General features: G+C 40.0%; 2 protein-coding genes across 4 annotated transcripts; one reads left to right on the top strand and one right to left on the bottom strand.

Moving 5' to 3' along the window:
- Positions 1–3000: 3000 nt before the first annotated feature.
- LOC311052657 (eukaryotic initiation factor 4A-II-like) lies at positions 3001–13657 on the top strand (the record flags this gene model as incomplete). Of its 2 annotated transcripts, none has more annotated exons than XM_084067735.1 (11): positions 3001–3029; positions 3846–3894; positions 6123–6255; positions 6792–6943; positions 7588–7756; positions 9806–9915; positions 10967–11110; positions 11867–12004; positions 12390–12479; positions 12690–12769; positions 12965–13657. In XM_084067735.1, the coding sequence occupies 11 exons, from the start codon at positions 3001–3003 to the stop codon at positions 13107–13109; spliced, it is 1239 nt and encodes a 412-aa protein (XP_083923861.1). In that variant the 3' UTR covers positions 13110–13657. The 2 variants fall into 2 exon arrangements, with proteins under 2 accessions (XP_083923861.1, XP_083923860.1); XM_084067734.1 differs by having other exon boundaries at positions 3834–3894.
- A 974-nt stretch (positions 13658–14631) lies between these two features.
- rfc4 (replication factor C (activator 1) 4) lies at positions 14632–19935 on the bottom strand. 2 transcript variants are annotated; one of them, XM_084066637.1, is made up of 11 exons: positions 19795–19935; positions 18667–18791; positions 18321–18399; positions 17919–17998; positions 17607–17726; positions 17126–17269; positions 16913–17033; positions 16629–16754; positions 16319–16399; positions 16027–16140; positions 14632–15240 (listed from the first exon to the last, which is right to left on the bottom strand). In XM_084066637.1, the coding sequence occupies exons 2-11, from the start codon at positions 18780–18782 to the stop codon at positions 15145–15147; spliced, it is 1077 nt and encodes a 358-aa protein (XP_083922763.1). In that variant the 5' UTR covers positions 18783–18791; positions 19795–19935; the 3' UTR covers positions 14632–15144. The 2 variants fall into 2 exon arrangements, with proteins under 2 accessions (XP_083922763.1, XP_083922762.1); XM_084066636.1 differs by having other exon boundaries at positions 18667–18787; positions 19786–19929.
- Positions 19936–21068: the final 1133 nt, after the last annotated feature.

Genomic DNA, 21068 nt, shown 5'->3' with positions numbered 1-21068 from the left:
TCTGACCTCTGACCTCACTGGACGGTCCGCCACACTTTTTTTTTACACCTCTCCCGCTTAGCGGAGAGTGTGGCGTTGTAGAGGGGGTCTCCCCGAACGTGTGTGTATGTCACAAGTGCTGGCATCGGCAGCCGTCTCCGGTCCAGTGTCCAATTTGTATAGGCCATGCAGTCCTTTGAACAGCATTTATCCATTTAGATAATGTTTTAATGTTTTAAAAAACGTTTTTGTCACACAGAAACATAATATGTGTTATATAGCTTCGTTTAAATGCTTAATTTATAGTTTTAATGTGCAAATGAACCGTTTTTCAATGATTTTCAATGGTTTCTTTTTACTCTAGAGGATACTCTTATTCTGAAGAGATCGTCAACCGGAAGTTTTATTTCTGCTCCGTTATTTCTGCTCACGGAACACAGCTCAGTTAGCTCTGGTTCAGAGCGTTAGTGAGGTCCCTCTAACTAACGGTCTGAACCAGAGCTACATGGCAGTATACAGTGGTGGGAAAAGTACTCACGTTTTCTTACTTAAGTAAAAGTATCAATACCGCAATGTTGAAGTACTCTGGTACAAGTAAAAGTCCGGAATTTAAAACTAGCAACTAACGTTTTCAAATAATTGCCTCTGAGGTGCATTGGAGTGAAGATTGGAAATACTCCAATAAAGTAAAAATAGCTCAAAATTGTACTCAAGTACAATATTTGAGTAAATGTACTTAGTTACTTTACACCACTGCTTGTAGTGATCATGATAATCAGCTTACCAAGGGTTATAGTTTGTATATCCACATTATGAGAGTGGGATTGGGTTGTCCGGAACAGGAGCAGTGCTGTGCTGTCTGGGAAACTGTCCAAAGTCCTGCTTAAGTACCAGACCTGTAGTTTCTGCTAGACTTTTATCCGCCCTTGCCTAGACTTAACCCTACTGTTGTGTTGTTGCAATTCTTTATAATTTATTTGTTATTGTTGCCATGCAAATGTTGAGGAACCAAAACCAAATTATTTCTATTCTTGTGTAGGATAAAAATAAATCTTGAATCTTCTAACATTACAACCTTTTCCAATTTGTATAGCTCCATCCAAGTGCCAACCCTAAACCCTCCTCTAACACCCTTCTAACCTATTCAATTTCTAACACACAGCTCATTCCCTGTTTTATGTTTTAAAACCCATTTAAACTCACTCATAAACCTTGAGGTGCATTGTTAGCATTCACTGTACAACATTTACAGATGCAATTTGCCCTCCATAATGGTTCCTACAACACGAGATGCTGTCAGAAATAAATAGGCCTACAGACAGATGTGATATACTGTAGGCCTACAGACAGATTTGCACAATTTACCATCTCAAACTAAAGTAATATCTGTACATTGCAATGTAATATGTAATAACATAATAATAGTCTCTCTTCCCACATAACATGGAGAATTTCTAGGGGCATTTTAGTGATATATTCAGTTAATACTGAAATAGATATGGTACACTACAATTTGAATCATAAAGTTTTGAAAAGATAAATTAAAAAAAGCTCTGATTTAGGGTCAGTTTAAACTTTTTTTCCTTTCTTTAGTAGTGATAGAGTAGAAGTAGTAAGTAAATGTAGTAGTGAAGCAGTGAATTTAACATCATGTGTGTTGAGTTTTGAACTTTTGGATGAAGATATACCATCATATACAGTATACAGGAGTGGTTTTCAAAGTGGGGTGTTCCAGGGGGTCCCCCGCAAACTTATTTAATACAGCATCACAATCTTTTTAACCACTTAATCCATTTGGCTCATCATTTGGCTTGATTATTAATACAAAACATACATTAATCTCTTCAGCCCTATTTAAACGTTACAAGCAATGTGATTGTGATGGTTGTGAGCTTGTAAATCTGCTATTTTCCAAAGATTTGTTTTTTACATTTCAGACATAACTTGTGAAACGGGACATTCTGCATAATGAGTAGCCTACTTTTACTTTTGGTACTTTAAAGTATATTTTGATGCCACTACGTTTGTACTTTTACTCAAGTACATTTTTGATACTGGACTTTTACTTGGAACAGAGTATTTCTCCGTTGCAGTATTGATACTTTTACTTGGAGTACTTTTTCCACCACTGCTGACTGCCCCTGGTTTGAGTTTTAGGAAACCCCTTCACAGCTTTATTCCACTGAGCTATAAATGCTCCCTGTTCTATTTTACTGCAATATCCCTCCGCCACGGCATGTAGTTCTCACACATAAACACACTTTTAGTGGCTCTTCAGCAACATTTTGGCTTGCAATTAAAACTACGAATTTCATCCTCCACCAAAATAAAAATATTTTCGAGCTATATGTGTTGTTTGTTATTTATTATTACGCCTTTGTTTACCGGAAACCTAGCCATGGATCACACGACGGTCGTCTGTCACGACCGTCATGGATGAACTTCAACTTGGTGTTTACACTTTTTTTCTTTTTAACCCGTACACCTACATAAAAGTTAACATTTCAAATATAAAGTGCTTATTTTATGGGTGCAAATGTTGCAATTATGAACGGGTTCTCAAAAGTACCCGAATCTTCCGTATTATTCAATAAAAAGCATTTTAATTGCAATTGGTGGCCATTGTCTCATAGAGTTATAATGTATCAGAGTGCAATACACCTCCCAACCGATGGGGTACGTAGTTGAAAGCATAGGAAATACAGAACAAATGGCCACCAATTGGATTACAATACTTTTTATTGAACGACACAGAAAATAATGGTACTTTTTAGGGTTCGTACATAATTGTATTATCTATGGACATAGGGTAAGGACTTTATATTTGAAATTTGAACGTGTATGTTGATGTACGGATCGTAAATAAAGAAAAGTGCAAACACCAAGTTGAAGTTCATCCATGACAGTCATGTTTCAGGGCTACCGGAAACCGTAGTTCCGGTTGGTTGAGCTGAAGTGCCTGCTGTGCGTGTGAAGGATGTGCTTCCTCTTTAATCGGGCTCTGTAGCTTCGGCCAGGACCATGTCAAGCGATTCTGCGGATTACAACAGGTAAGTAAATAAAAACACAGCATAATGCACACATTATGATGTGTTTGCATTAATACTATCACAGTGAAACAGTAGTGCTGTGCTCATAACGTGTTTTAAGGACCATGGACAGTAGCCAGGCAATAACATATTGTATTCATTATTATTATTGTTATTATTATTTGTATTTATTCAAATTATTATTATTTTTATTTATATGATTATATTGCATAAATACTATCACAGTGAAACAGCAGTGCTGTTGTGCTCATAACGTGCATGATGCACAAACACTGTTTTTAAGCACCATGGACAGCAGCCAGGCAATAACATATTGCGTACAGCTTGTTAATGTAGTGCGTACTGCTGTCATCTCCTTAACGTTAGTTTACATTCAGCCTGGTTCTCATAGAAAAGATGAAGAGCTTACTGAAATGGAGAAATGTGTGAACTGAATCTTCCTTTCTCTCCCTTTGATCTGCCTTTGTTTTGTTTTTTAGTTTTTAGTTTTTTCAGTGTTTTTTATTGAGGTTCTAACAGTTCACATTCGTTGCAGCATACAATTTGTGTAGAACCACCCATTTTTTAACACAATCTGCCTTTTGTCAAAGTTTATTCCCCTCTGTCTACAGCAGTGTTAGGTCATGGTAATGTTGGGCTGTGGTGGTAGGAGGATCTGTCAGTGTGTGTATCGTTTTAATGGCTTTTTATGGCTGCTAAGAAATTCATAAGCCACTGTTGGCCTGCCCTGCAATGTACTACAGTCTGTACTGTATGTGTCCAAGCCTTTATGCCACTTATGTTCTTGTTTGTTTGTCCTGGAAGCTCTAAAGACAGAGACCATGATGGAGGCCCTGATGGGATGGAACCTGATGGTGTCATTGAGGTGAGGCACAACAACGTACACTCTTGTAAACATCACATCTCAAATGTAACATTTTGTGATGTTTAAAGTAATGGAAAATGAAATTATATTGATATACAAAACAAAATATAATTACAAAAGATTGTATTTATCATGAACCATATGATTTTGTACTCAGCTCAGCTCTTTGGTATGAAACCAGTTATGCAACTACCTGGGACGTAAACACACATATACAGTATACACACACACACAAGTTCACCTTCTGGGTAGAATGCAGTGTACTTTTCCGAAGCAGAGCCCTGAAGAGCACACCTGCACAAACTTGTTATTGCTTACCCTTACATGCGTGTGTGTGTGGGTGTGTGTGTGTGTGTGTGTGTGTGTGTGTGTGTGTGTGTGTGTGTGTGTGTGTGTGTGTGTGTGTGTGCGTGCGTGCGTGCGTGCGTGCGTGCGTGCGTGCGTGCGTGCGTGCGTGCGTGCGTGCGTGCGTGCGTGTAGTGTAGTGTATATTATACTGTATATATGACTAGCTCGAACAGACGGTGCGTGGAAATGCTGGTGAACTACAGTAGTATATATTGATTGTTTGATTGACTCTATCACTGATTCAAAGATCCAGTGCAGAAATCTAGGGCCAATATTTTATTTTGTTATTTCTATTATTATTTATATTGCTTTGGTACTTGATTCTTACTCTAACCTCTCATATGTTTAATTCTCACTATTGCTGCTACCATGACATCTGAATTTCCCTCCGGGGATCAATAAAGGTTTATTTTATCCTAGTCCTATACTGCCCCTGGGCTTGACAAACACGACTGTAATGCACCAGGATTTGGCGCAGGTGCGATTCCCCTGATTGCCTTCTTGGCTGTGGGTTGTCAGCTACAAAGTAGCAGAAGTATCAAAAAACACCAAAGGAAGTGGAAAGAAATGGCACTACAAATGAAGCCTTCATCAGAGCTCTGAAGAAGGCTCTGGCTGAAACACGTTAGCCTGATGTAGCATAAATAAAAAATGTGCATCTGAGTCATGCTTTTTCATTTTTAGGGGAATGTCTCTATTTCCACTTCTTTTGGTGATTTAGGGTTACTTGTTACTGATAAATCTATAACTTTTACTCCAATTCCTTCTATATATTATGTTTACACATTTCACATTTTAAAGCCACTCTTATAGCATACGGTATGAATATTGCATCACAGCTACAGAATAAAACCCATAGTGTTAATTTAACTCAGTGAGAGTGTAGAAATGTTACAAAATACACTCAGAGTCACAGATGCATAAATTACCTAATGCTGAGCATTTTACTGAGTAGAAGCAACACAGGTAAGCAACTGGCTTAATATTATTAAAGTACTTTTGTAATATGCAATAGTTTTCTTCTTAAATTACTAGAGTAGCCGTGCAGTGTGTGTAAGAAACCAGTTATACATCCAATGTAAACACGTCGACACACGTCTATACATGGGGGGATGAGAACCAAGCCCTGAAGCTAGGGCCTTGCCTCCCAGGGAGCAGCCCTTACAGAGACATTGACGCAAATTAGACCTTCACAAATAATGTCTTGTATTTGGTGTTATGAGATGTTCGCATAGATGATGCTAAAATTATTATATTAAAATACTTTGAAATGTATGGTCCCTAATTGATTTTTTTTTACCAATTAAATGATGGGGTAATGTAGATGAAGTGCAAGATAAAGTTGAACATGGATTTTCAACCTCTGAAACTTGCACTGTACAGAAGGACACTTGACTTGATACAGTATCAAGTGGCTGTCCTGTTCTATACACCGTAAAATCCTCTTCATTTAACTCTGAGTACAAATGTAACCAAATGGACCTGAGTTACAAATGGATAACTTAGTAGCCAACACCCGCTGCCAACAGCTCACCTGCCACCCTAAGCCCCCAAGAGGCGGTGGGGGCAGTAGCATGCCACTTGGACACAGGCCGGGGTCTGATCAGCCTCGGTCGGGATGCCTGGTGGATTTCTGTTGCAAGACCCAAAACACCCAGTGACTCCAGGAAACAACACTGATGATGTGTCCAAGTGTGTGCATCAGTAGATGTTTTGTTAACTTTACACTGAGGATTTACACTGGGAGATAGGGAGAGAGATTTTCTATTTTATCTTTTAATTTATGTATGGATCATACATAAGGTTTATGATTGAATTCAAATGTGAACAGATTTTTGGCCACTGGACTTAAACATTCTGTGTGTATTTGTATTTTTCAGAGCAACTGGACTGAGATCACAGACAACTTTGATGACATGAACCTGAGGGAGACTCTGCTCAGAGGTATCTACGCCTACGGTTTTGAGAAGCCATCAGCCATCCAGCAAAGGGCCATCATTCCATGCATTAAAGGTAAAGAAACATGTACAATACATTGTTCAAATGCACATTGAGCATTCAGGTGGAACTGTTGTGCCAAAAACGAGTAGTGAGCAATGAACTGAGGCTAACGCAGCATTAACCTTTACACACTGGCACTAGAGATTCAGTCTTAACTGTGGCTGGTTGATGAACCACATCAACCCTAGTGTGCCTTTTCTGGGTCATGTCATAATAGATGAAGATGTATTGAAAATAGCAGATCTACAAGCTCACATTGCGATGCGTTGTGAGTGAGCTTGTAGATCAGCTATTTTTGGCAAAGAGATTTTGTGTAGAGGTATAGATCTCTGAGGTATACTTTACCATCTTTTGGGAATTATCTCGTGCATAAAGATAGTTCAACTGTTTTCCATCACTCCAAATGCTAGTACGCCTGAAACATGCAGTTACTTGCAAAACCTGCACAGAGAAATGTTTCGTGTTGGCTTATCCACACCCGTTTTGTGTTGGCTTATCCACACCCATGGTGATTGTTGCTCTATTCATTCCCCCACTCCACTCCCAAGGCTATGATGTCATTGCCCAGGCCCAATCAGGAACAGGGAAGACGGCAACATTCGCCATCTCCATCCTGCAGCATGTGGACATTATTGAAAAGGACAAGGAGTCCTACACGCAGGCCCTGGTCCTCGCTCCTACCAGAGAACTGGCACAGCAGGTAGGCCACAGCATCACTCAGTTAGGCACACAGATAATAGCACAACGGATAGCCTGTCTAAAGGCCTCTATAGACCAACGTGTCATCACTCATCAGGCAATCAGGCCGCCGAGGAGCGTCTTTTTGTGCAATGTGTCCCACTCTGTTTGCGATAGTCAGATATTAGCCAGGTCAGATCTGCTGTTTGAGTATGTTGAATCAGCAGCAGAGCTTCTCAGAAAGGGAAAGCATTTCACCTGCATTGGCCCCTAAAAATAGATATGTTCGAACCATAAAAAGAATTTGGTCAGCATGTACCCAAGAGAGAGAGAGAGGTAAAGTGAGGCAGAGAGTGAGGGTGAAAAGCGAGAGAGACTTACAGGAAATTGACTAGGGCTGTTTGAATGAAATTCGGAGTCAAATATAATTAGAATCTGAAAAACTCCTCCCTTTCTTCATAATTATGACAACAGCAAAAGTGAATATATGTAACATAGTTTACTCTGTCGCTACAATGTGGACCTGTGGCTGTTTTAATAAATATATATATTTTTTAAACAACATTTCTCTGGAATTTCTGCTTTTTTGCTGTATAAAAGAATTACCAAACCGGGTAATCGTATCCAACCGAACATGTTTATATTGTTTGTTACTTTATATCACAGATTCAGAAGGTGATCCTAGCCCTGGGTGACTACATGGGAGCAACATGCCATGCCTGTATCGGAGGAACCAATGTCCGGAACGAGATGCAGAAACTTCAGGCCGAGGCACCACATATCATTGTCGGCACACCTGGGAGAGTCTTCGATATGCTTAATAGGAGATTCCTCTGTAAGTTCACAACCAATTGAACTACATAACACGTACGCACGCGCATGTGGGCACACACACACACACACACACACACACACACACACACACACACACACACACACACACACACACACACACACACACACACACACACACATTGAATAAACATACAGTATAGAAGTTAATATAGTGTTCGTGTAATGCCATTGTGATATATGATTTGTTCAGTCAAAATGCTTTTCTTCAACTAATCTTTTTTGTCACACAGCTGCAGTCATATTGTATGTTTTAATTGTGCAAAGCAGGTAAAATGATGATGCTGAAACAACACATAAACGTCTGCTTCTGTACGAGTGGGTGAAACTGGCAATGAAGAGGCTAGAATAAATATACCAAGGATTTGTTGGTTGGGTCACTGTCAATATGGAAGTGCTTCAGATTCGTTGGGCCCTTGAACCACAAAACGTTCTGGCTCTGGCTTTACGTTATCTATTGCTTGAGCTCGACGCCTGTTCTGTATGTTTTGATTATTCTGGAAAATATACCTGGCCTAAGACAATGTTAAAAACATTTAAGACATGCTGATTCTCTTGTGAAATATTTAGCTATACTATATGATATCCAATCCAATCCACTTTATTTATATAGCACATTTTACAACGCAAGGTTACCAAAGTGCTGCACAGAGTGCTGCACACACAGTGATATAAAATAATTGAGGGTATGAGTCAACTACTTTTTATTTTATATCATTAAATGATATATTACATATATGTAATGTTGTAATGTTCCATTCGGCACCCTAAGAATTGATATAATATCAATGGGGAGGTCCCTGATGATTCCTGTCCCTGCTCAAAACAGGCAACAGCGCCAAACACAATGCAAGTAGGAATGTGCATTTGACCACATTTTCTTGTTTGAAAAATGAAATCTATAATGAGTACTTGATATCTTAACAAATTAGGGAGCCTTCTCACTATACGCCACTTCACAAAGTGGTAGTTATGATGATGTTGATTAAAGTGACAATATATCATCAGTTAGTTAGGCTATCTGTTTATCCATGGTCCATCAGTTTATCTGCCCTGGTAACTATTTAGTTACATTTTCAGCATGTTGGTAGCCCATATTTCATTGTATTATTATGCACACAGTAATATTCTCCAAGATGCCCCACTTATCAATGGCTTTTTGCAAATATTCAGCAATGTTTGCTGCTGTATGCCGATCCATGTGTCAATATAGTGATAGGTGATTCAGTATGACCCTGTAGTAAGAGAAGTCCAAGGTTCTGTTGTTATTATATCTTAATCCATAGCACACATCCACTCTGTGATTGTTTTCCTCTAAGGGACACTGTACTCTGGCTCTTTAAGATCCACCAGATTGCCAACACCCTTACCCACAAAGCTTTGAGGATGCATGCTTTGGTTACCGCGTTTTAGAGATTAGCTGGGTAATGTACTCTGTCCTTGCAGACTCACATCAGCACCAGAATGTGCTTGTAGAAGACTTGTTGAGAGATTGCCTATCATCGCCGTATGTTTTCTCTAATATTTTTACTAAGGTTGTGAACGAGTACTTGAGTTCTCCCACCAATCTGTTGTAACGGAGTAACATTTGTTCCAACTGAGGGTTTCTGTGGATCATGGGGAGACTTTTAAAGGCATGCGAAATTGATACACTCAACTCCCAAAACTGATGAGTATTTCTTTTTAATCGATTCGGTAATGGGTAATAGAGGGAGCAGTCTTCTAGATCCGCCCGGTACTAATTTACACTTGACAATAATGACACACCCATTATATGCCAGTATTTTGGGGGAAAACTGTGTACACAACTGTAGAAGACTAGGAGTCACCATACATCCTACTTTAGTACCCATTGAAACGTTGAAACGTCATCCTGCTCATGTGGTGACAGACATTTTTTCAGTTGAATAACATAGAATTGTATTCAAGCCAGGAGTGTGTGGCAAGTGACTTTACTTGAGAGAGATGACATTGGGCAAAATGCAGTGCAGCTGGTTACCAACAAATGGTTTCCTCTCATTCTATTGCTCAGCTCCTAAGCGGATCAAGATGTTTGTCTTGGATGAAGCCGATGAGATGTTGAGTCGAGGATTCAAGGATCAGATCTATGAAATTTTTCAGAAATTGCCAACCAGCATCCAAGTGAGTTTGGTTTTTCACTCAAGTTGGATTTTCCTTTATTTTCCCTCTTTCTTTTTCTAGCCTTCTTTTTCAGCCTGTTTATTCATAGTATTGGATGGGGGCTTGAAATGGGCTTTGTCGGTGGCTGCATGATAAAACGTGGGGAATAGTTCCAGTTGTATTTCCTTTTGAAAAGGCGGTCCTGGATTTCAGTAATGTGTACGGATCTCATTTGGGTCTTTTGTGTTCTGAAGTAGAAGAAGAGTTGGCTGTGACACTCTTTCTTATGCTGTCTTCTGCTATTGTGGTGATTGTTCATGGGATTCATAAAGAAATGTTGCAGAGGAGAACGAGCATGGGCCATTGTGTTCCTCTTTTGTTGTTGGCCTCCACAACAAGCTGTCAATGTACAATATGTAATTGAGATTAAGGCATGCCCATGAGTTGTGCTCATAAGTTGTTGCTGTCCTTTTTATGGGAGAATGCTGCTCATTTGAACTATTACATTGCTATGCTAAAGTAACGTCTAGTCAGTTTTTGTGAACTCTCCCAAAGACAGAAGCCAGTTGACAAGAGCTGGTGATGTCAACAAGCTATTTCACCTGAATGTGCTTGCAGGTTAGCATGTGATTTTGGGAAGTAGTTGATAAAATTGGACTATCTCAGACAAAATGAGTATTCTACAGTACAGTGTTTTATTTGTCGCATTTTTTACAGGTGTAAATATTTACTCCATGGAATAAATGTATATTTTATGAGTGCCCATGTGTCATTGTAAAACGAAATGCATACACAGTATATCAGTCCTACATATCGGCATAGGCCATTATGCCTGTATATTGGTCAGGCTCTACGACAATGTTACTGCTGGGAAATGAGATCCATGTAGCGATGGGAAGTTGCTAACCATTTAGCCTATCATGCTTTCTGTGATTTTCATAGCTCTACATTTTTTTTGTTGAGGAGTACAACCTCCTTAAAGAGGGGAAATGTGATTGCTAGAACAATTAAAGTCACTGGACTTTAGCATAGTTCTTTAACGGTCCTAATAAATCCTGTGGCTGTCCTCTAGGTGGTGCTGTTGTCAGCCACAATGCCTGCTGAGGTGCTGGAGGTGACCAAGAAGTTCATGAGAGATCCCATTCAGATCCTTGTCAAGAAGGAAGAACTCACCCTGGAGGGAATCAAGCAGTTCTACATCAACGTCGACAGGGAGGTGAGAAATTATAAAGGAAGCAAGGAGGGAGTGGAGGATGGCTTTTTAAAGAACAACGAAGAAGACCTTGAGGAAATTGAGCAGTTGCATATTATTTGTTTATTTGTTTATTTAAACGGATCCCCATTAGCTGACGCCTTAATGTCAGCAGTCTTCCTGGGGTCCAAAACATTAAAATACATTGACAAAAGTATATAAAAATATCACAGTCTATTACAAAGAAATACTAAAAACAGCAACAACAAAAAATACATTTAACAAAAGTCGAGTATCACATAAAAAGAGATACCAGCAGGGATACAACAGATTTAAAAAGTAGCACTATCAATCTGGTATGTAAGAAAATATGTTATTGTATGTTTTGAGTGTACAGTATATGAAATCGAAGTTTCCTTTTAAAACAGGACTTTACCCCGGTGTTATGAATCTCACTTGGAAAACTATTCCAAAGTACAATTGACCTACACAATTTGCTTCAGTAGAGATGAGGTGGTTATGTTCAAGCCAACCTTTGATATGCACTGTCTACAGTATTATGTGGGGGAGATACTGTGATACTCTGATACTTAGATGGTTATTGATTTCAATCAGACAACAGTGACCTTCCTGTTAAAGCACTCTGCTAAAGCCATTCTGTCTTGAATCGGCCCTCATCAGTCTGGCCGGTGGGATAATGCCAGTATTAGTACACCAAATTGCCAGATCAATCTGGCAGTCAGTAACGTCTCTCCCTCCTACATCTGTGTTTATTACAAGGATTGGAAGCTGGACACTCTGTGTGATCTGTATGAAACGCTGACCATCACCCAGGCTGTGATCTTCCTCAACACGCGCAGGAAGGTGGACTGGCTGACAGAGAAAATGCACGCCAGGGACTTCACCGTCTCTGCACTGGTGAATGATATTCCTTATTCCGTATTCCTTATTCTTAGTCCCTATTCTAGGCATGTCATAAAATGTCAACATTCGGTGAACATTTAGTGAAAATAGCTGAAAATAGCTACAAGCTCACATCCTGTTGTGAGCTTGTAGATAGGCTATTTCCAGAGAAGAGATTTGGTGAAGATAAAAAAAAAAAAAGGAGGGGACCAAGTATAGACCCCTGGGGGGCACCGGTCATAGGGTTTACGTGTTTAATGTCAGTTTCAAGTCATACTTTAGTTTCAATTTTAATTATGTCTGTTTGCTCCCTGCCAGCGACGGTGCCTAGTGCCAACCATAAAGCTATAGAGGAGCACATAATAAACTTAAGTCAGTAACAATGATGTTGTATTCTCAGCATGGAGACATGGAACAGAAGGAGAGAGATGTGATAATGAGAGAGTTCAGATCCGGATCCAGCAGAGTCCTCATCACTACTGATCTGCTGGTACACTTCTGCTGGATTCAACTTCACATACACAAACACATACAGTAGTGTTTGGGCTGCAACACACAGATTATGAAGATTCTCTAAAATTGAAACGTGGACATACATACATATACACATACACGTATAATTTGCTCTGCATTTTAAACGTGAAGAAGTTAGAAGATCATATTTTCAGCAGTCCTAATGTTATATTTGGTTTGTGTGCAGGCTCGTGGCATTGACGTGCAGCAAGTGTCTTTGGTCATTAATTATGACCTCCCCACAAACCGAGAGAATTATATCCACAGGTGAGGTGAAATGTTTACATTCCATTATGAGAAAAAAACCTACATCTACAATAGTTTGGTCTGTATTTCTGATCTCTCTCCAAACACAAATAATAACTACAACAACAACAAAAAAGATTGGTCAGCTACCTGATTTACATAAGTTATGTAAATGTATTCCTAAAATGACTTTGGTTTTCCTCCCCTTCGTGACAGAATTGGACGTGGTGGCCGTTTTGGTAGGAAGGGAGTCGCCATCAACTTTATCACTGAGGATGATCAGCGTGTACTACGTGACATCGAGACCTTTTACAACACGTCTGTTGAGGAGATGCCGATGAATGTAGCCGACCTGATTTAGATGTCGACTCGATGAGCTGTTGTTTATTTTGGTTCCTTTTTGAATGCGGCACCCACACTTTTGCAGAATATACACAAGCATTGTGCTTATCTTATTGGAAGCAACTTATTGAATCTCTTTTTGTCTGAAATGCTGGAAGAGGATCAGAATTTCAGATACTGTCTCAGCGAAGCTAGCGACTGATCGTGGCAAGCTCTGGTGAAGGTGCGACGATAAATGTGTGGTTGTCTCTCTCCCCAGGTTTATTACAGAAGGGAATAGGACTCATTTATAAAGGTGATGGGTTCTCACTGTTGGTTCTCTGTTATGTATTCTTTTCCTAGGCCAATACAGGCACATACAGTAGACATTCTCTACCATTTGATAGCTTACTTATGGACTAAAAGATACAAATGCTGTGTGAAGTCAGCAGATTATGTAAAGCTGACGTATATAAGGTTATTATAGGAAAAAGGGGTCAGAAGCAAAAATGACCCCTTATATATTCAGCACTTTCTCATTGATACTTTTGTTTTGTGTGCAATGTATACAGCCTATTTAATCTCTTTTCCAAACAAATGGGGACCGAGTATTTATCTGTGACAAGCGTCTCCACAAAAATATAAGCTCGACTTTGAATTGTATTGGATGGGTTTGAAAATAAAAACAATCATGGAATGTGGTTACTTATTTCTCTTTCCTGTCTCAGAATGTCAATGACATTTATAATGTGACTACATTATAAAACACACACAATTCACACTGTATTATTGGTATCCTGGGACATCCTCATGGACATGCTAAATAGGCTGGTTAGAGATTAATTTAATAAGCCATGGAAAGTTCACAGCGCAAATTAACCTAGCCAGCCATCCATGGTCATAATTTTTTTGTTCTCTAGGCCAGTAGTTCTCAAACGTTTTCATGTCAAGGACCCCCAAATCAATACCTAAATGGAGGCTAGGGACCCCCATACACCATTTGTGTTGTAAAACATTCCACTTTTAAAAAAAAATCAGATTAAGTCAGATTTTCAAATGTATATGGGTTTAAAGTGGTTAAACTTTAATGAGTAAAGATGCTATATTTACTCATTCTTCCAGGGACCCCCTGGAACACCTTCAAGGACCCCTGGAGAACCAGTGCTTAAGGCTATGTGTCTAATGTGAAATTATCAGGATTTTCTTTTCTCTAGTCTATGTGTATAATCTAATGTGACACAATTGTTAAAAGCTATGACTCAACATAGACAAATACAGGAGTGCAACTATCTTAAATGCTATTTCAGTATTGTTCGGTACTTGTTTAATTACAGCTATCTGTATAGTAGCCTAACACTTCTGAACTAACAGAGGACAAAGATGGGAAGTTTTAATCGGTTTCAAACTCCAGTTTCAGAGCAATGTTTTGAAGGACTACCTGATGAGCATTAATTAATTTGCTTAATGTATAATTCTGAGAAACTTTGAAAACGGATTTAAACCCTAAACTTGAATAATGATTTGCTTAACACTGACAGAGGAGACAACATTGACAACGTAGACAACGTAGAAAGGATTTTATAGGCTACTGCCCAAAATTACAAAATAGTGTACAATGACTTGTTGGTCAACAGTTACATGAAAAAGTACAGCAACATTGGATTTATTACTGATCAGAAGGCCGATAGGGTGATGGTTAAATTGATAATTTAACATTTAGGTCTGTCAAGTATGAAAAAGCAATGTTTGTCTTGAGTAAACACAATCTGGTACTGTTCAAAGAAACTGACCGGTGCCTCCGATCACGAGCCAATTAGCTAGCCAACAAGCTTTGCAGCCAATTAGCTAGCCAACAAGCTTTGCAGCTTGTGGTACCAGTTCTAGTTGGTGAAGAATCACTGTGGTATACAACTTTGTTCAGTTTACATATTTTTTGTATATAGTATACATTAAGATGTAACACACTGTTGTTTATGATGGAATCAAATTAGGTTTTTAAGAACAGGCCCAATGTCTGGAAGTCTTCAGAGGTACGCTAGGAAATGTGATGTTGGCTTGGTCGAGACAGGAGTGTACTAGTTGTTCTGGGAGGCCTGCTGCATGATGACAGAACACAGACTCAGCATCTGCAGGTACTCATCTGCTCCATCTGCTAGGCACTTATCAACCTCCTGAAACAGAGAGAAAGATGGAAGAATGAGGGCAATGCAAACCAAGTAAGGATTCAGTTACAAGGAAGCAGCCCACCAGATGAACAATATTTTATATAATTCATTATGTAACACTAAAGCCTTTTTAAACTTTATCCCCACCATATCCTCCTAAATGGAAATGGATTTTGCAGGCCATCATGACTTGCCTTCAAGGTATTTGCTGACTGTACAGAACAAGAGAAGCTAGTTGACGAGAAAGGGTGCGTTATATGAGAAATAAAATTGAAGCAGAGTCATACATTTCCAGGACAGAGAAATATGGGGGTGATCTATTTTCCGAGGAAAACCTCATTGCACTTGTGACCAAATAAGGCAAGAAAATGTGACCAAAATGTGGTTATTGCCAGGTCCACCACAAACTGAGTTAACCTTCCAAAGTCAGTGGCACAAATTGGCACAGCCTGGTAATCCATCTCTGGATGATACTAGGACCGGTATTTTTCTGATTTCAAGCTTTCAACATTGCCCTTTACAGCCATCTTAAAATGTGAGCATATGGTCAATAAAGGTAATTTAATTACATTGACACGTATCTTTTCATTAGACTGACAGGCGACAGCCTGGACCAACACTGACGACAAATAGGGATGTTTTCAGATTTTGATTGTTGGTTATAATTTAGTAAATCTTTGCACTGTAGTTTTGATCAGACCAGAATACTCACTGCCTTGAACTCAAGTCAGTAAAATAGTTAAGTTAAAATATTCAGCACTTTGTGGGCAGAAGCACTATCAAAATACCTACCGCCATCTTTTCTGCGACAGCCGACTTCTGCTTGTCGTTCAGGTCTTGACCTATGACCGTCTCATGGAGCTGACCCAGGATCTGACTAGCTGCATAGCCTTCATCCACCATATTCTGTTGCATCGTGGAAGAGGTGAAGCGACACATTATAAAGAAGTAAAGAGAGGGAAATGGAGGCAGACATACAGTACATTAAGATAAAATCAAGAAAACAGTAAATAAAAAGTCAGACTCAATCTTCACCACAGGAATGACATTAAGAAGTTAGGAATATGAATAGATGGGTACTTACTCGCACGGCAATCTCTAGCTTCTCAAACGTTCCCTTGTAACAGATCTGTAACAAATTGTCAATCATCTTGGGAGGGACTACCTACAGTATGAGAAAGACGAATAATGATTAATAATTGATTGAGTGTTTGTGTCAAGGTTTTGAGGATCCATGCCATTTGCCTAGGGATGACACCAACAGGGCCAGGTCATTTTTTTTTATTTGGCATAAGTAACAAAAAATAAAAGTTTACAGACAGAGTGATAAAACATGTTTTAGAGGCTAGTGACTACATCCTAGATCCAGTACTAGAGAAGTAGGTCTCACCCACCCCAGCTATCTCGATAATAGCACTCTCTGTGATCTCCTTGTCCATGTTGAGACGAGCCGCACTCTGGAGGAAGGTGATTGCTTTTCGTAGGTCACCTTCCGACACTTTCACCAATGCTGCTATTGCCTGGAAGAGAAAGCTAGTCAGCAGCTGCCACTGAATTATTACATAACCAATGTAGCTTTTTTTCTCTTTTATTTGAGTACAAAGACAATATTAATCTCTCATTGGACATACTACATTCTCCCTGGAACAAAACCAGGGTGGTGCAGTGGTTAGGTTACCTCTGTGGAGTATTTAAGGTTCTCCTTCTGACAGATGTCCAGCAGGCGCTCTTCTTGGATCTTATTGGCTAGAGGTTTAAACCGGAACTTGGAACATCTGGAGGTCAGCGGCTCAATGATCCTAAGAACCACACAGTCAGAGACACAATGGTTAGCCACAGTAACACTGAGGGCTGCGTGTGCGTGTGCGTGTGTGTGTGTGTGTGTGTGTACCTGCTAACATAGTTACAGATGAGGCAGAAGCGTGTGGTACGTGACTCCTTCTCCATGGTTCGTCTCAGAGCGGCCTGGGCGGGGCCCGTCATGGAGTCAGCCTCATCCAGGATGATGATCTTGAAAGGAGGGCATGGCTTTCCACTGGGCAACAGCAACATAACAATATGAACATAAATGCATGACTGCAACAGCTAACAAAACAAATATTCAATTGTTGAGTGTAAGGATGTAAAATGGTTATTTGATCATTCACATCCAGTATTTGATTTAAAACAGAACATGTAAGCAAAGCATGTCACAATTTAGTCATTATCTCTTGTCTGAGTTGAACATGCTTTTGGAATTCACAATAACAGTACTGTATGTGTTTTCAATCAAAAGATTGCTTACATTTTTACCATTAACTGTTACTGAATTCCAATAATTTCCCATTCCTCTTAGAAAAGAAGATTATGGCATATTGGATACCGGTACTCACTCTGTGCGTCTCCCAGCCACAGTGAGCTGAGCGAACCTCTTGACCTTCTCTCTGACCACCTGGATCCCTCGTTCATCAGACGCGTTCAACTCCAGCACCCTCTGTTTGTAAAGTTCTGGACTGGAGTGGAGGGACAGAGAGTGGACTCATGGACAAGAACAAAGACATACTGTACAGAGCAAACCACTCCAGCTCCACCACTCTGGATCAGGACAACTAAACAATCCCTGAGATTATTTAGAAGTTTTTTTTTTTTTTTTTAGAGCAAGTCCACGACAACATAAACAAGTATCATAACAGAACAGTCCTCACCCGTAGAGTTCTCTGGCAGCTGCTAGGATGGTAGAGGTCTTTCCTGTTCCAGGTGGGCCATAGAAAAGCAGATTTGGGAGCTGGAATTACAACACAAACCCCTATGTATTAGTGTAAGTGGCCAGCCATAACTATGGATGTCAAACACGTCAGCTGTTGAAAGGCTTAACAAAGCCATCAAGAAACATTTCTAGAGTTCAAGAAACACCGATCCCAAAGTAAACTAAAATGAAACCACTTGGAATTGGTTATTGCGTGGATAATGTACGTGACAGGAACATTTCAAAATCAAGAACGATGTTATTTGATTAGCTAAAGGTTTGCTATTGGACAATAAAGTCCCAGTAAATGTAATGTTTGTGCTTCCCAGTAAATGTAATGTTGGTGCATGTAAATACTTACATCTGCCCCTTCCAGTGACTTCTTCAGTACTAATATCACCTCTTCCTGAAATGCCACTTCATCCACACACTTCGGCCTGCTGGAATGAACACAAATAAGGTCCGTCAGTAATAACATAATAACAATATGCAGCCAACAGTAAGAGTTTCAATGAAAATGAATGTAAGCATACTACACACAGAAGCATACCACTACAGACCATTATATGAACTAAAGTTTAAGTACTTCACTTTAGTACGGCAGTTTGATTTCGCCATGCAGTAATTACAGGAGATAGCAATTCTAAATGATGTGACCAGCCTATTTTGTAGGCACTAGGCACTGTTGTTAACTTGTTCACACTTACTATTTCTCCACCCAGGGGACAGGCTTGGCTTTCTTCTCTGTGCTGGTCCCTGGTGCTGCCTTGTCTTTCTGAGGTTTAGTGGCTTGGACAGATGCTCCCTTTAAAAATGCCTGCATGGCTTCTGTCTAGAGAGGGGAGCAACACATACACCAACAGGCACTATAGATCAGGATATGATATCACAATAACAAGGCCAGGATTTTCAACCCTTTTCATATCAATGCCATTATTTATTCAGCATTTGAGCCACAGACCACCATTTGATGAGATTTAGACTCTCAGACCCAAAGACTTAGACTATTTCGTTGTCGTTGCATAAGATTTTGTCCACAATTCCATCACGCTGTATTGATGTTGGCACCAATAGGCAAGACAACAGGCAAACGTTGATCAAAATAACAATTCTTCTACATTCTCTGATTGTGTAGACTTCTTGTTAATTGGGTAATGCCAGATGTTTAACAATAATTGAACTCTTGAGAGTGTAAAATTATTTCATGGTTTAATTTTACACTCTCAAGAGTTAAAGATCTTCGTTACCAACTCTGCATCATTTAGCTGGGGACCACCTGGAACCCCCTCAATGACCACTGGTGGTCCCCGGACCACTGGTTGAGAACCACTGCCGTAGAACATAAGCAGTGTATGGAATATCGGCCATTCTAGTGCTATGTATGCATGTGCTCTGTCACAGAGCCTCTGTGTAGGACATCCTACTACGACCATGTAATCCTGATGTTGAGTTTGGAGAATCAATCAGCCTTCAAAAAACATTTGAAGGCTCAATGTCGCCGTCTGGGTTACATAACTTATGTAACATAAGTAAACACTTAGATAAAACACAACACAGTGCCTGATAATTAAATGACACCATAGTGTTATGCGATTGGTTCTGTGCAAGTTAGCTTCTGCAATTCCAGATTTACCGCAAGTAAATAGCTCTTTTCTGAAAGCCTGCAGAGTAGCCGCGGAATGTATTTGATTTGATTACCAAATCGTGGTTCATATGGTTGTCTATCCAGCAGTTTTAGCTGTCATAAAATGCACCGCATCGCGCCAGCTAGTTAGCGACCACATACAGTAGTTCAGAATCTAGACGCCAAAATACGGACTGTATACTATACTTACTGATAATAATGAAGGCAACCCGTGATGCGAATAATCCGTTAGATCAGTCAAATGATATGATTATTATTATATCACTTCTTGGGACGAATATATCCAACACAGTACTGTTGTTGACATGTGAAACTGCACAATGATTTCGCGCCCTGCCGGAGAACATAACTTCCGCTGACGACATTGTGTTTTGTCCAATCATAGGCGCCGGGTGCTGAAACTGTCCTATAGCTCCACCCCTAGCTCTGGTCCATAGAGTTAGAAGGAGTTCTCCTATAACGCTGTGTTACTTACGAGCCGTTGCCCGCAACCCCCGGTAGCGCAGGCTACGCAGCCTCTCGTCTCTAAGATGTTGAAAGCCTACTTTCCTTAGTGGGAACACTCTGAGCCCCCCACCTTACGTCTAAAATACACTTTTGTGGCCAGAAAAGAAAATATTCCACCGGATGGAAAACATGTTTTAGTTGCTCCACTGCGTCCCCTACAGGTTTGGTCAATAGAATTTGTCTATTGACAAGATCTGTAGGGGGCGCAGTGGAGCAACTAAAACAACACAGGGAGCCACTCCACCCCCCGCCCCCTCCCATCAACCCTGACCTCTCATCCTCTCGTTTGTTGTGGCTAATCTACGTAATAGGTACTATGGTGTTTTTATTTCTATTTTATACATTTTCCATTGATTCACTTTCTTTAATGCGTTGAATTCGTAGAAGTCAAAGGACTAGTTAAACAAAGAACGACCAAAAAAGAAGCTAGACAGTGAAACAATTAAGATAATAATAATTGTTTAATTTATCAACAAACAAAAGCCATGTGATGTGAGTCTTTGGATCATGGTGTGGTGATGCTCTGTTCTGTGGTTTGTTGTTGCTGTGTCTACCAGCTGTCATGTCATCGATTCGATGAGGTATGTTGGAAAGCCTTCAAGTAATAGGCCTAATCTAATGCTTAATTTATAGGAAAATAGCAGACCTACAAGCTCACAACGCGTCGCGTCGCGACGCGTTGTGAGCTTGTAGGTCTGCTATTTTCGGTGCGCGACACCGCTCGTACGACTAAATGTAAAGCAGGCTTATAAGTGGTTCTGGCAGAGCAGAGAGGATGGACGCAGATGTCTCCTGGCTAATGGTGGTCCGTGGTGGTCCCAGGGGTAATAGAAAGATGATAATGCCCTGGTCTCGCATGAAAAATGCGGAACAGAATCACAGGAGTTGGTTCTGGTTGGCCTGCTCTGTGTCTGACTGAGAACACTGATGAATGAACAAAGGCAGACAAATCAACAA

This window comes from Gymnoscopelus microlampas, assembly GCF_963454915.1.
Source record: "Gymnoscopelus microlampas genome assembly, chromosome: 9".
NCBI classification, from domain to species: domain Eukaryota; kingdom Metazoa; phylum Chordata; class Actinopteri; order Myctophiformes; family Myctophidae; genus Gymnoscopelus; species Gymnoscopelus microlampas.
Note: the sequence above shows the minus strand (reverse complement) of the source record. Positions and strands in the feature narration are given on the sequence as shown.

Excerpts from the sequence above, each read along its gene's own strand:
- rfc4 (XM_084066637.1), bottom strand. The coding sequence starts at position 18,782 with ATGCAGGCATTTTTAAAGGGAGCATCTGTCCAAGCCACTAAACCTCAG. Across the intron at positions 17,034-17,125 it reads ATCTGTAACTATGTTAGCAG|GATCATTGAGCCGCTGACCT; the intron begins GTACACACACAC and ends TGTGGTTCTTAG. Across the intron at positions 16,141-16,318 it reads AGCTAGAGATTGCCGTGCGA|AATATGGTGGATGAAGGCTA; the intron begins GTAAGTACCCAT and ends ACGATGCAACAG.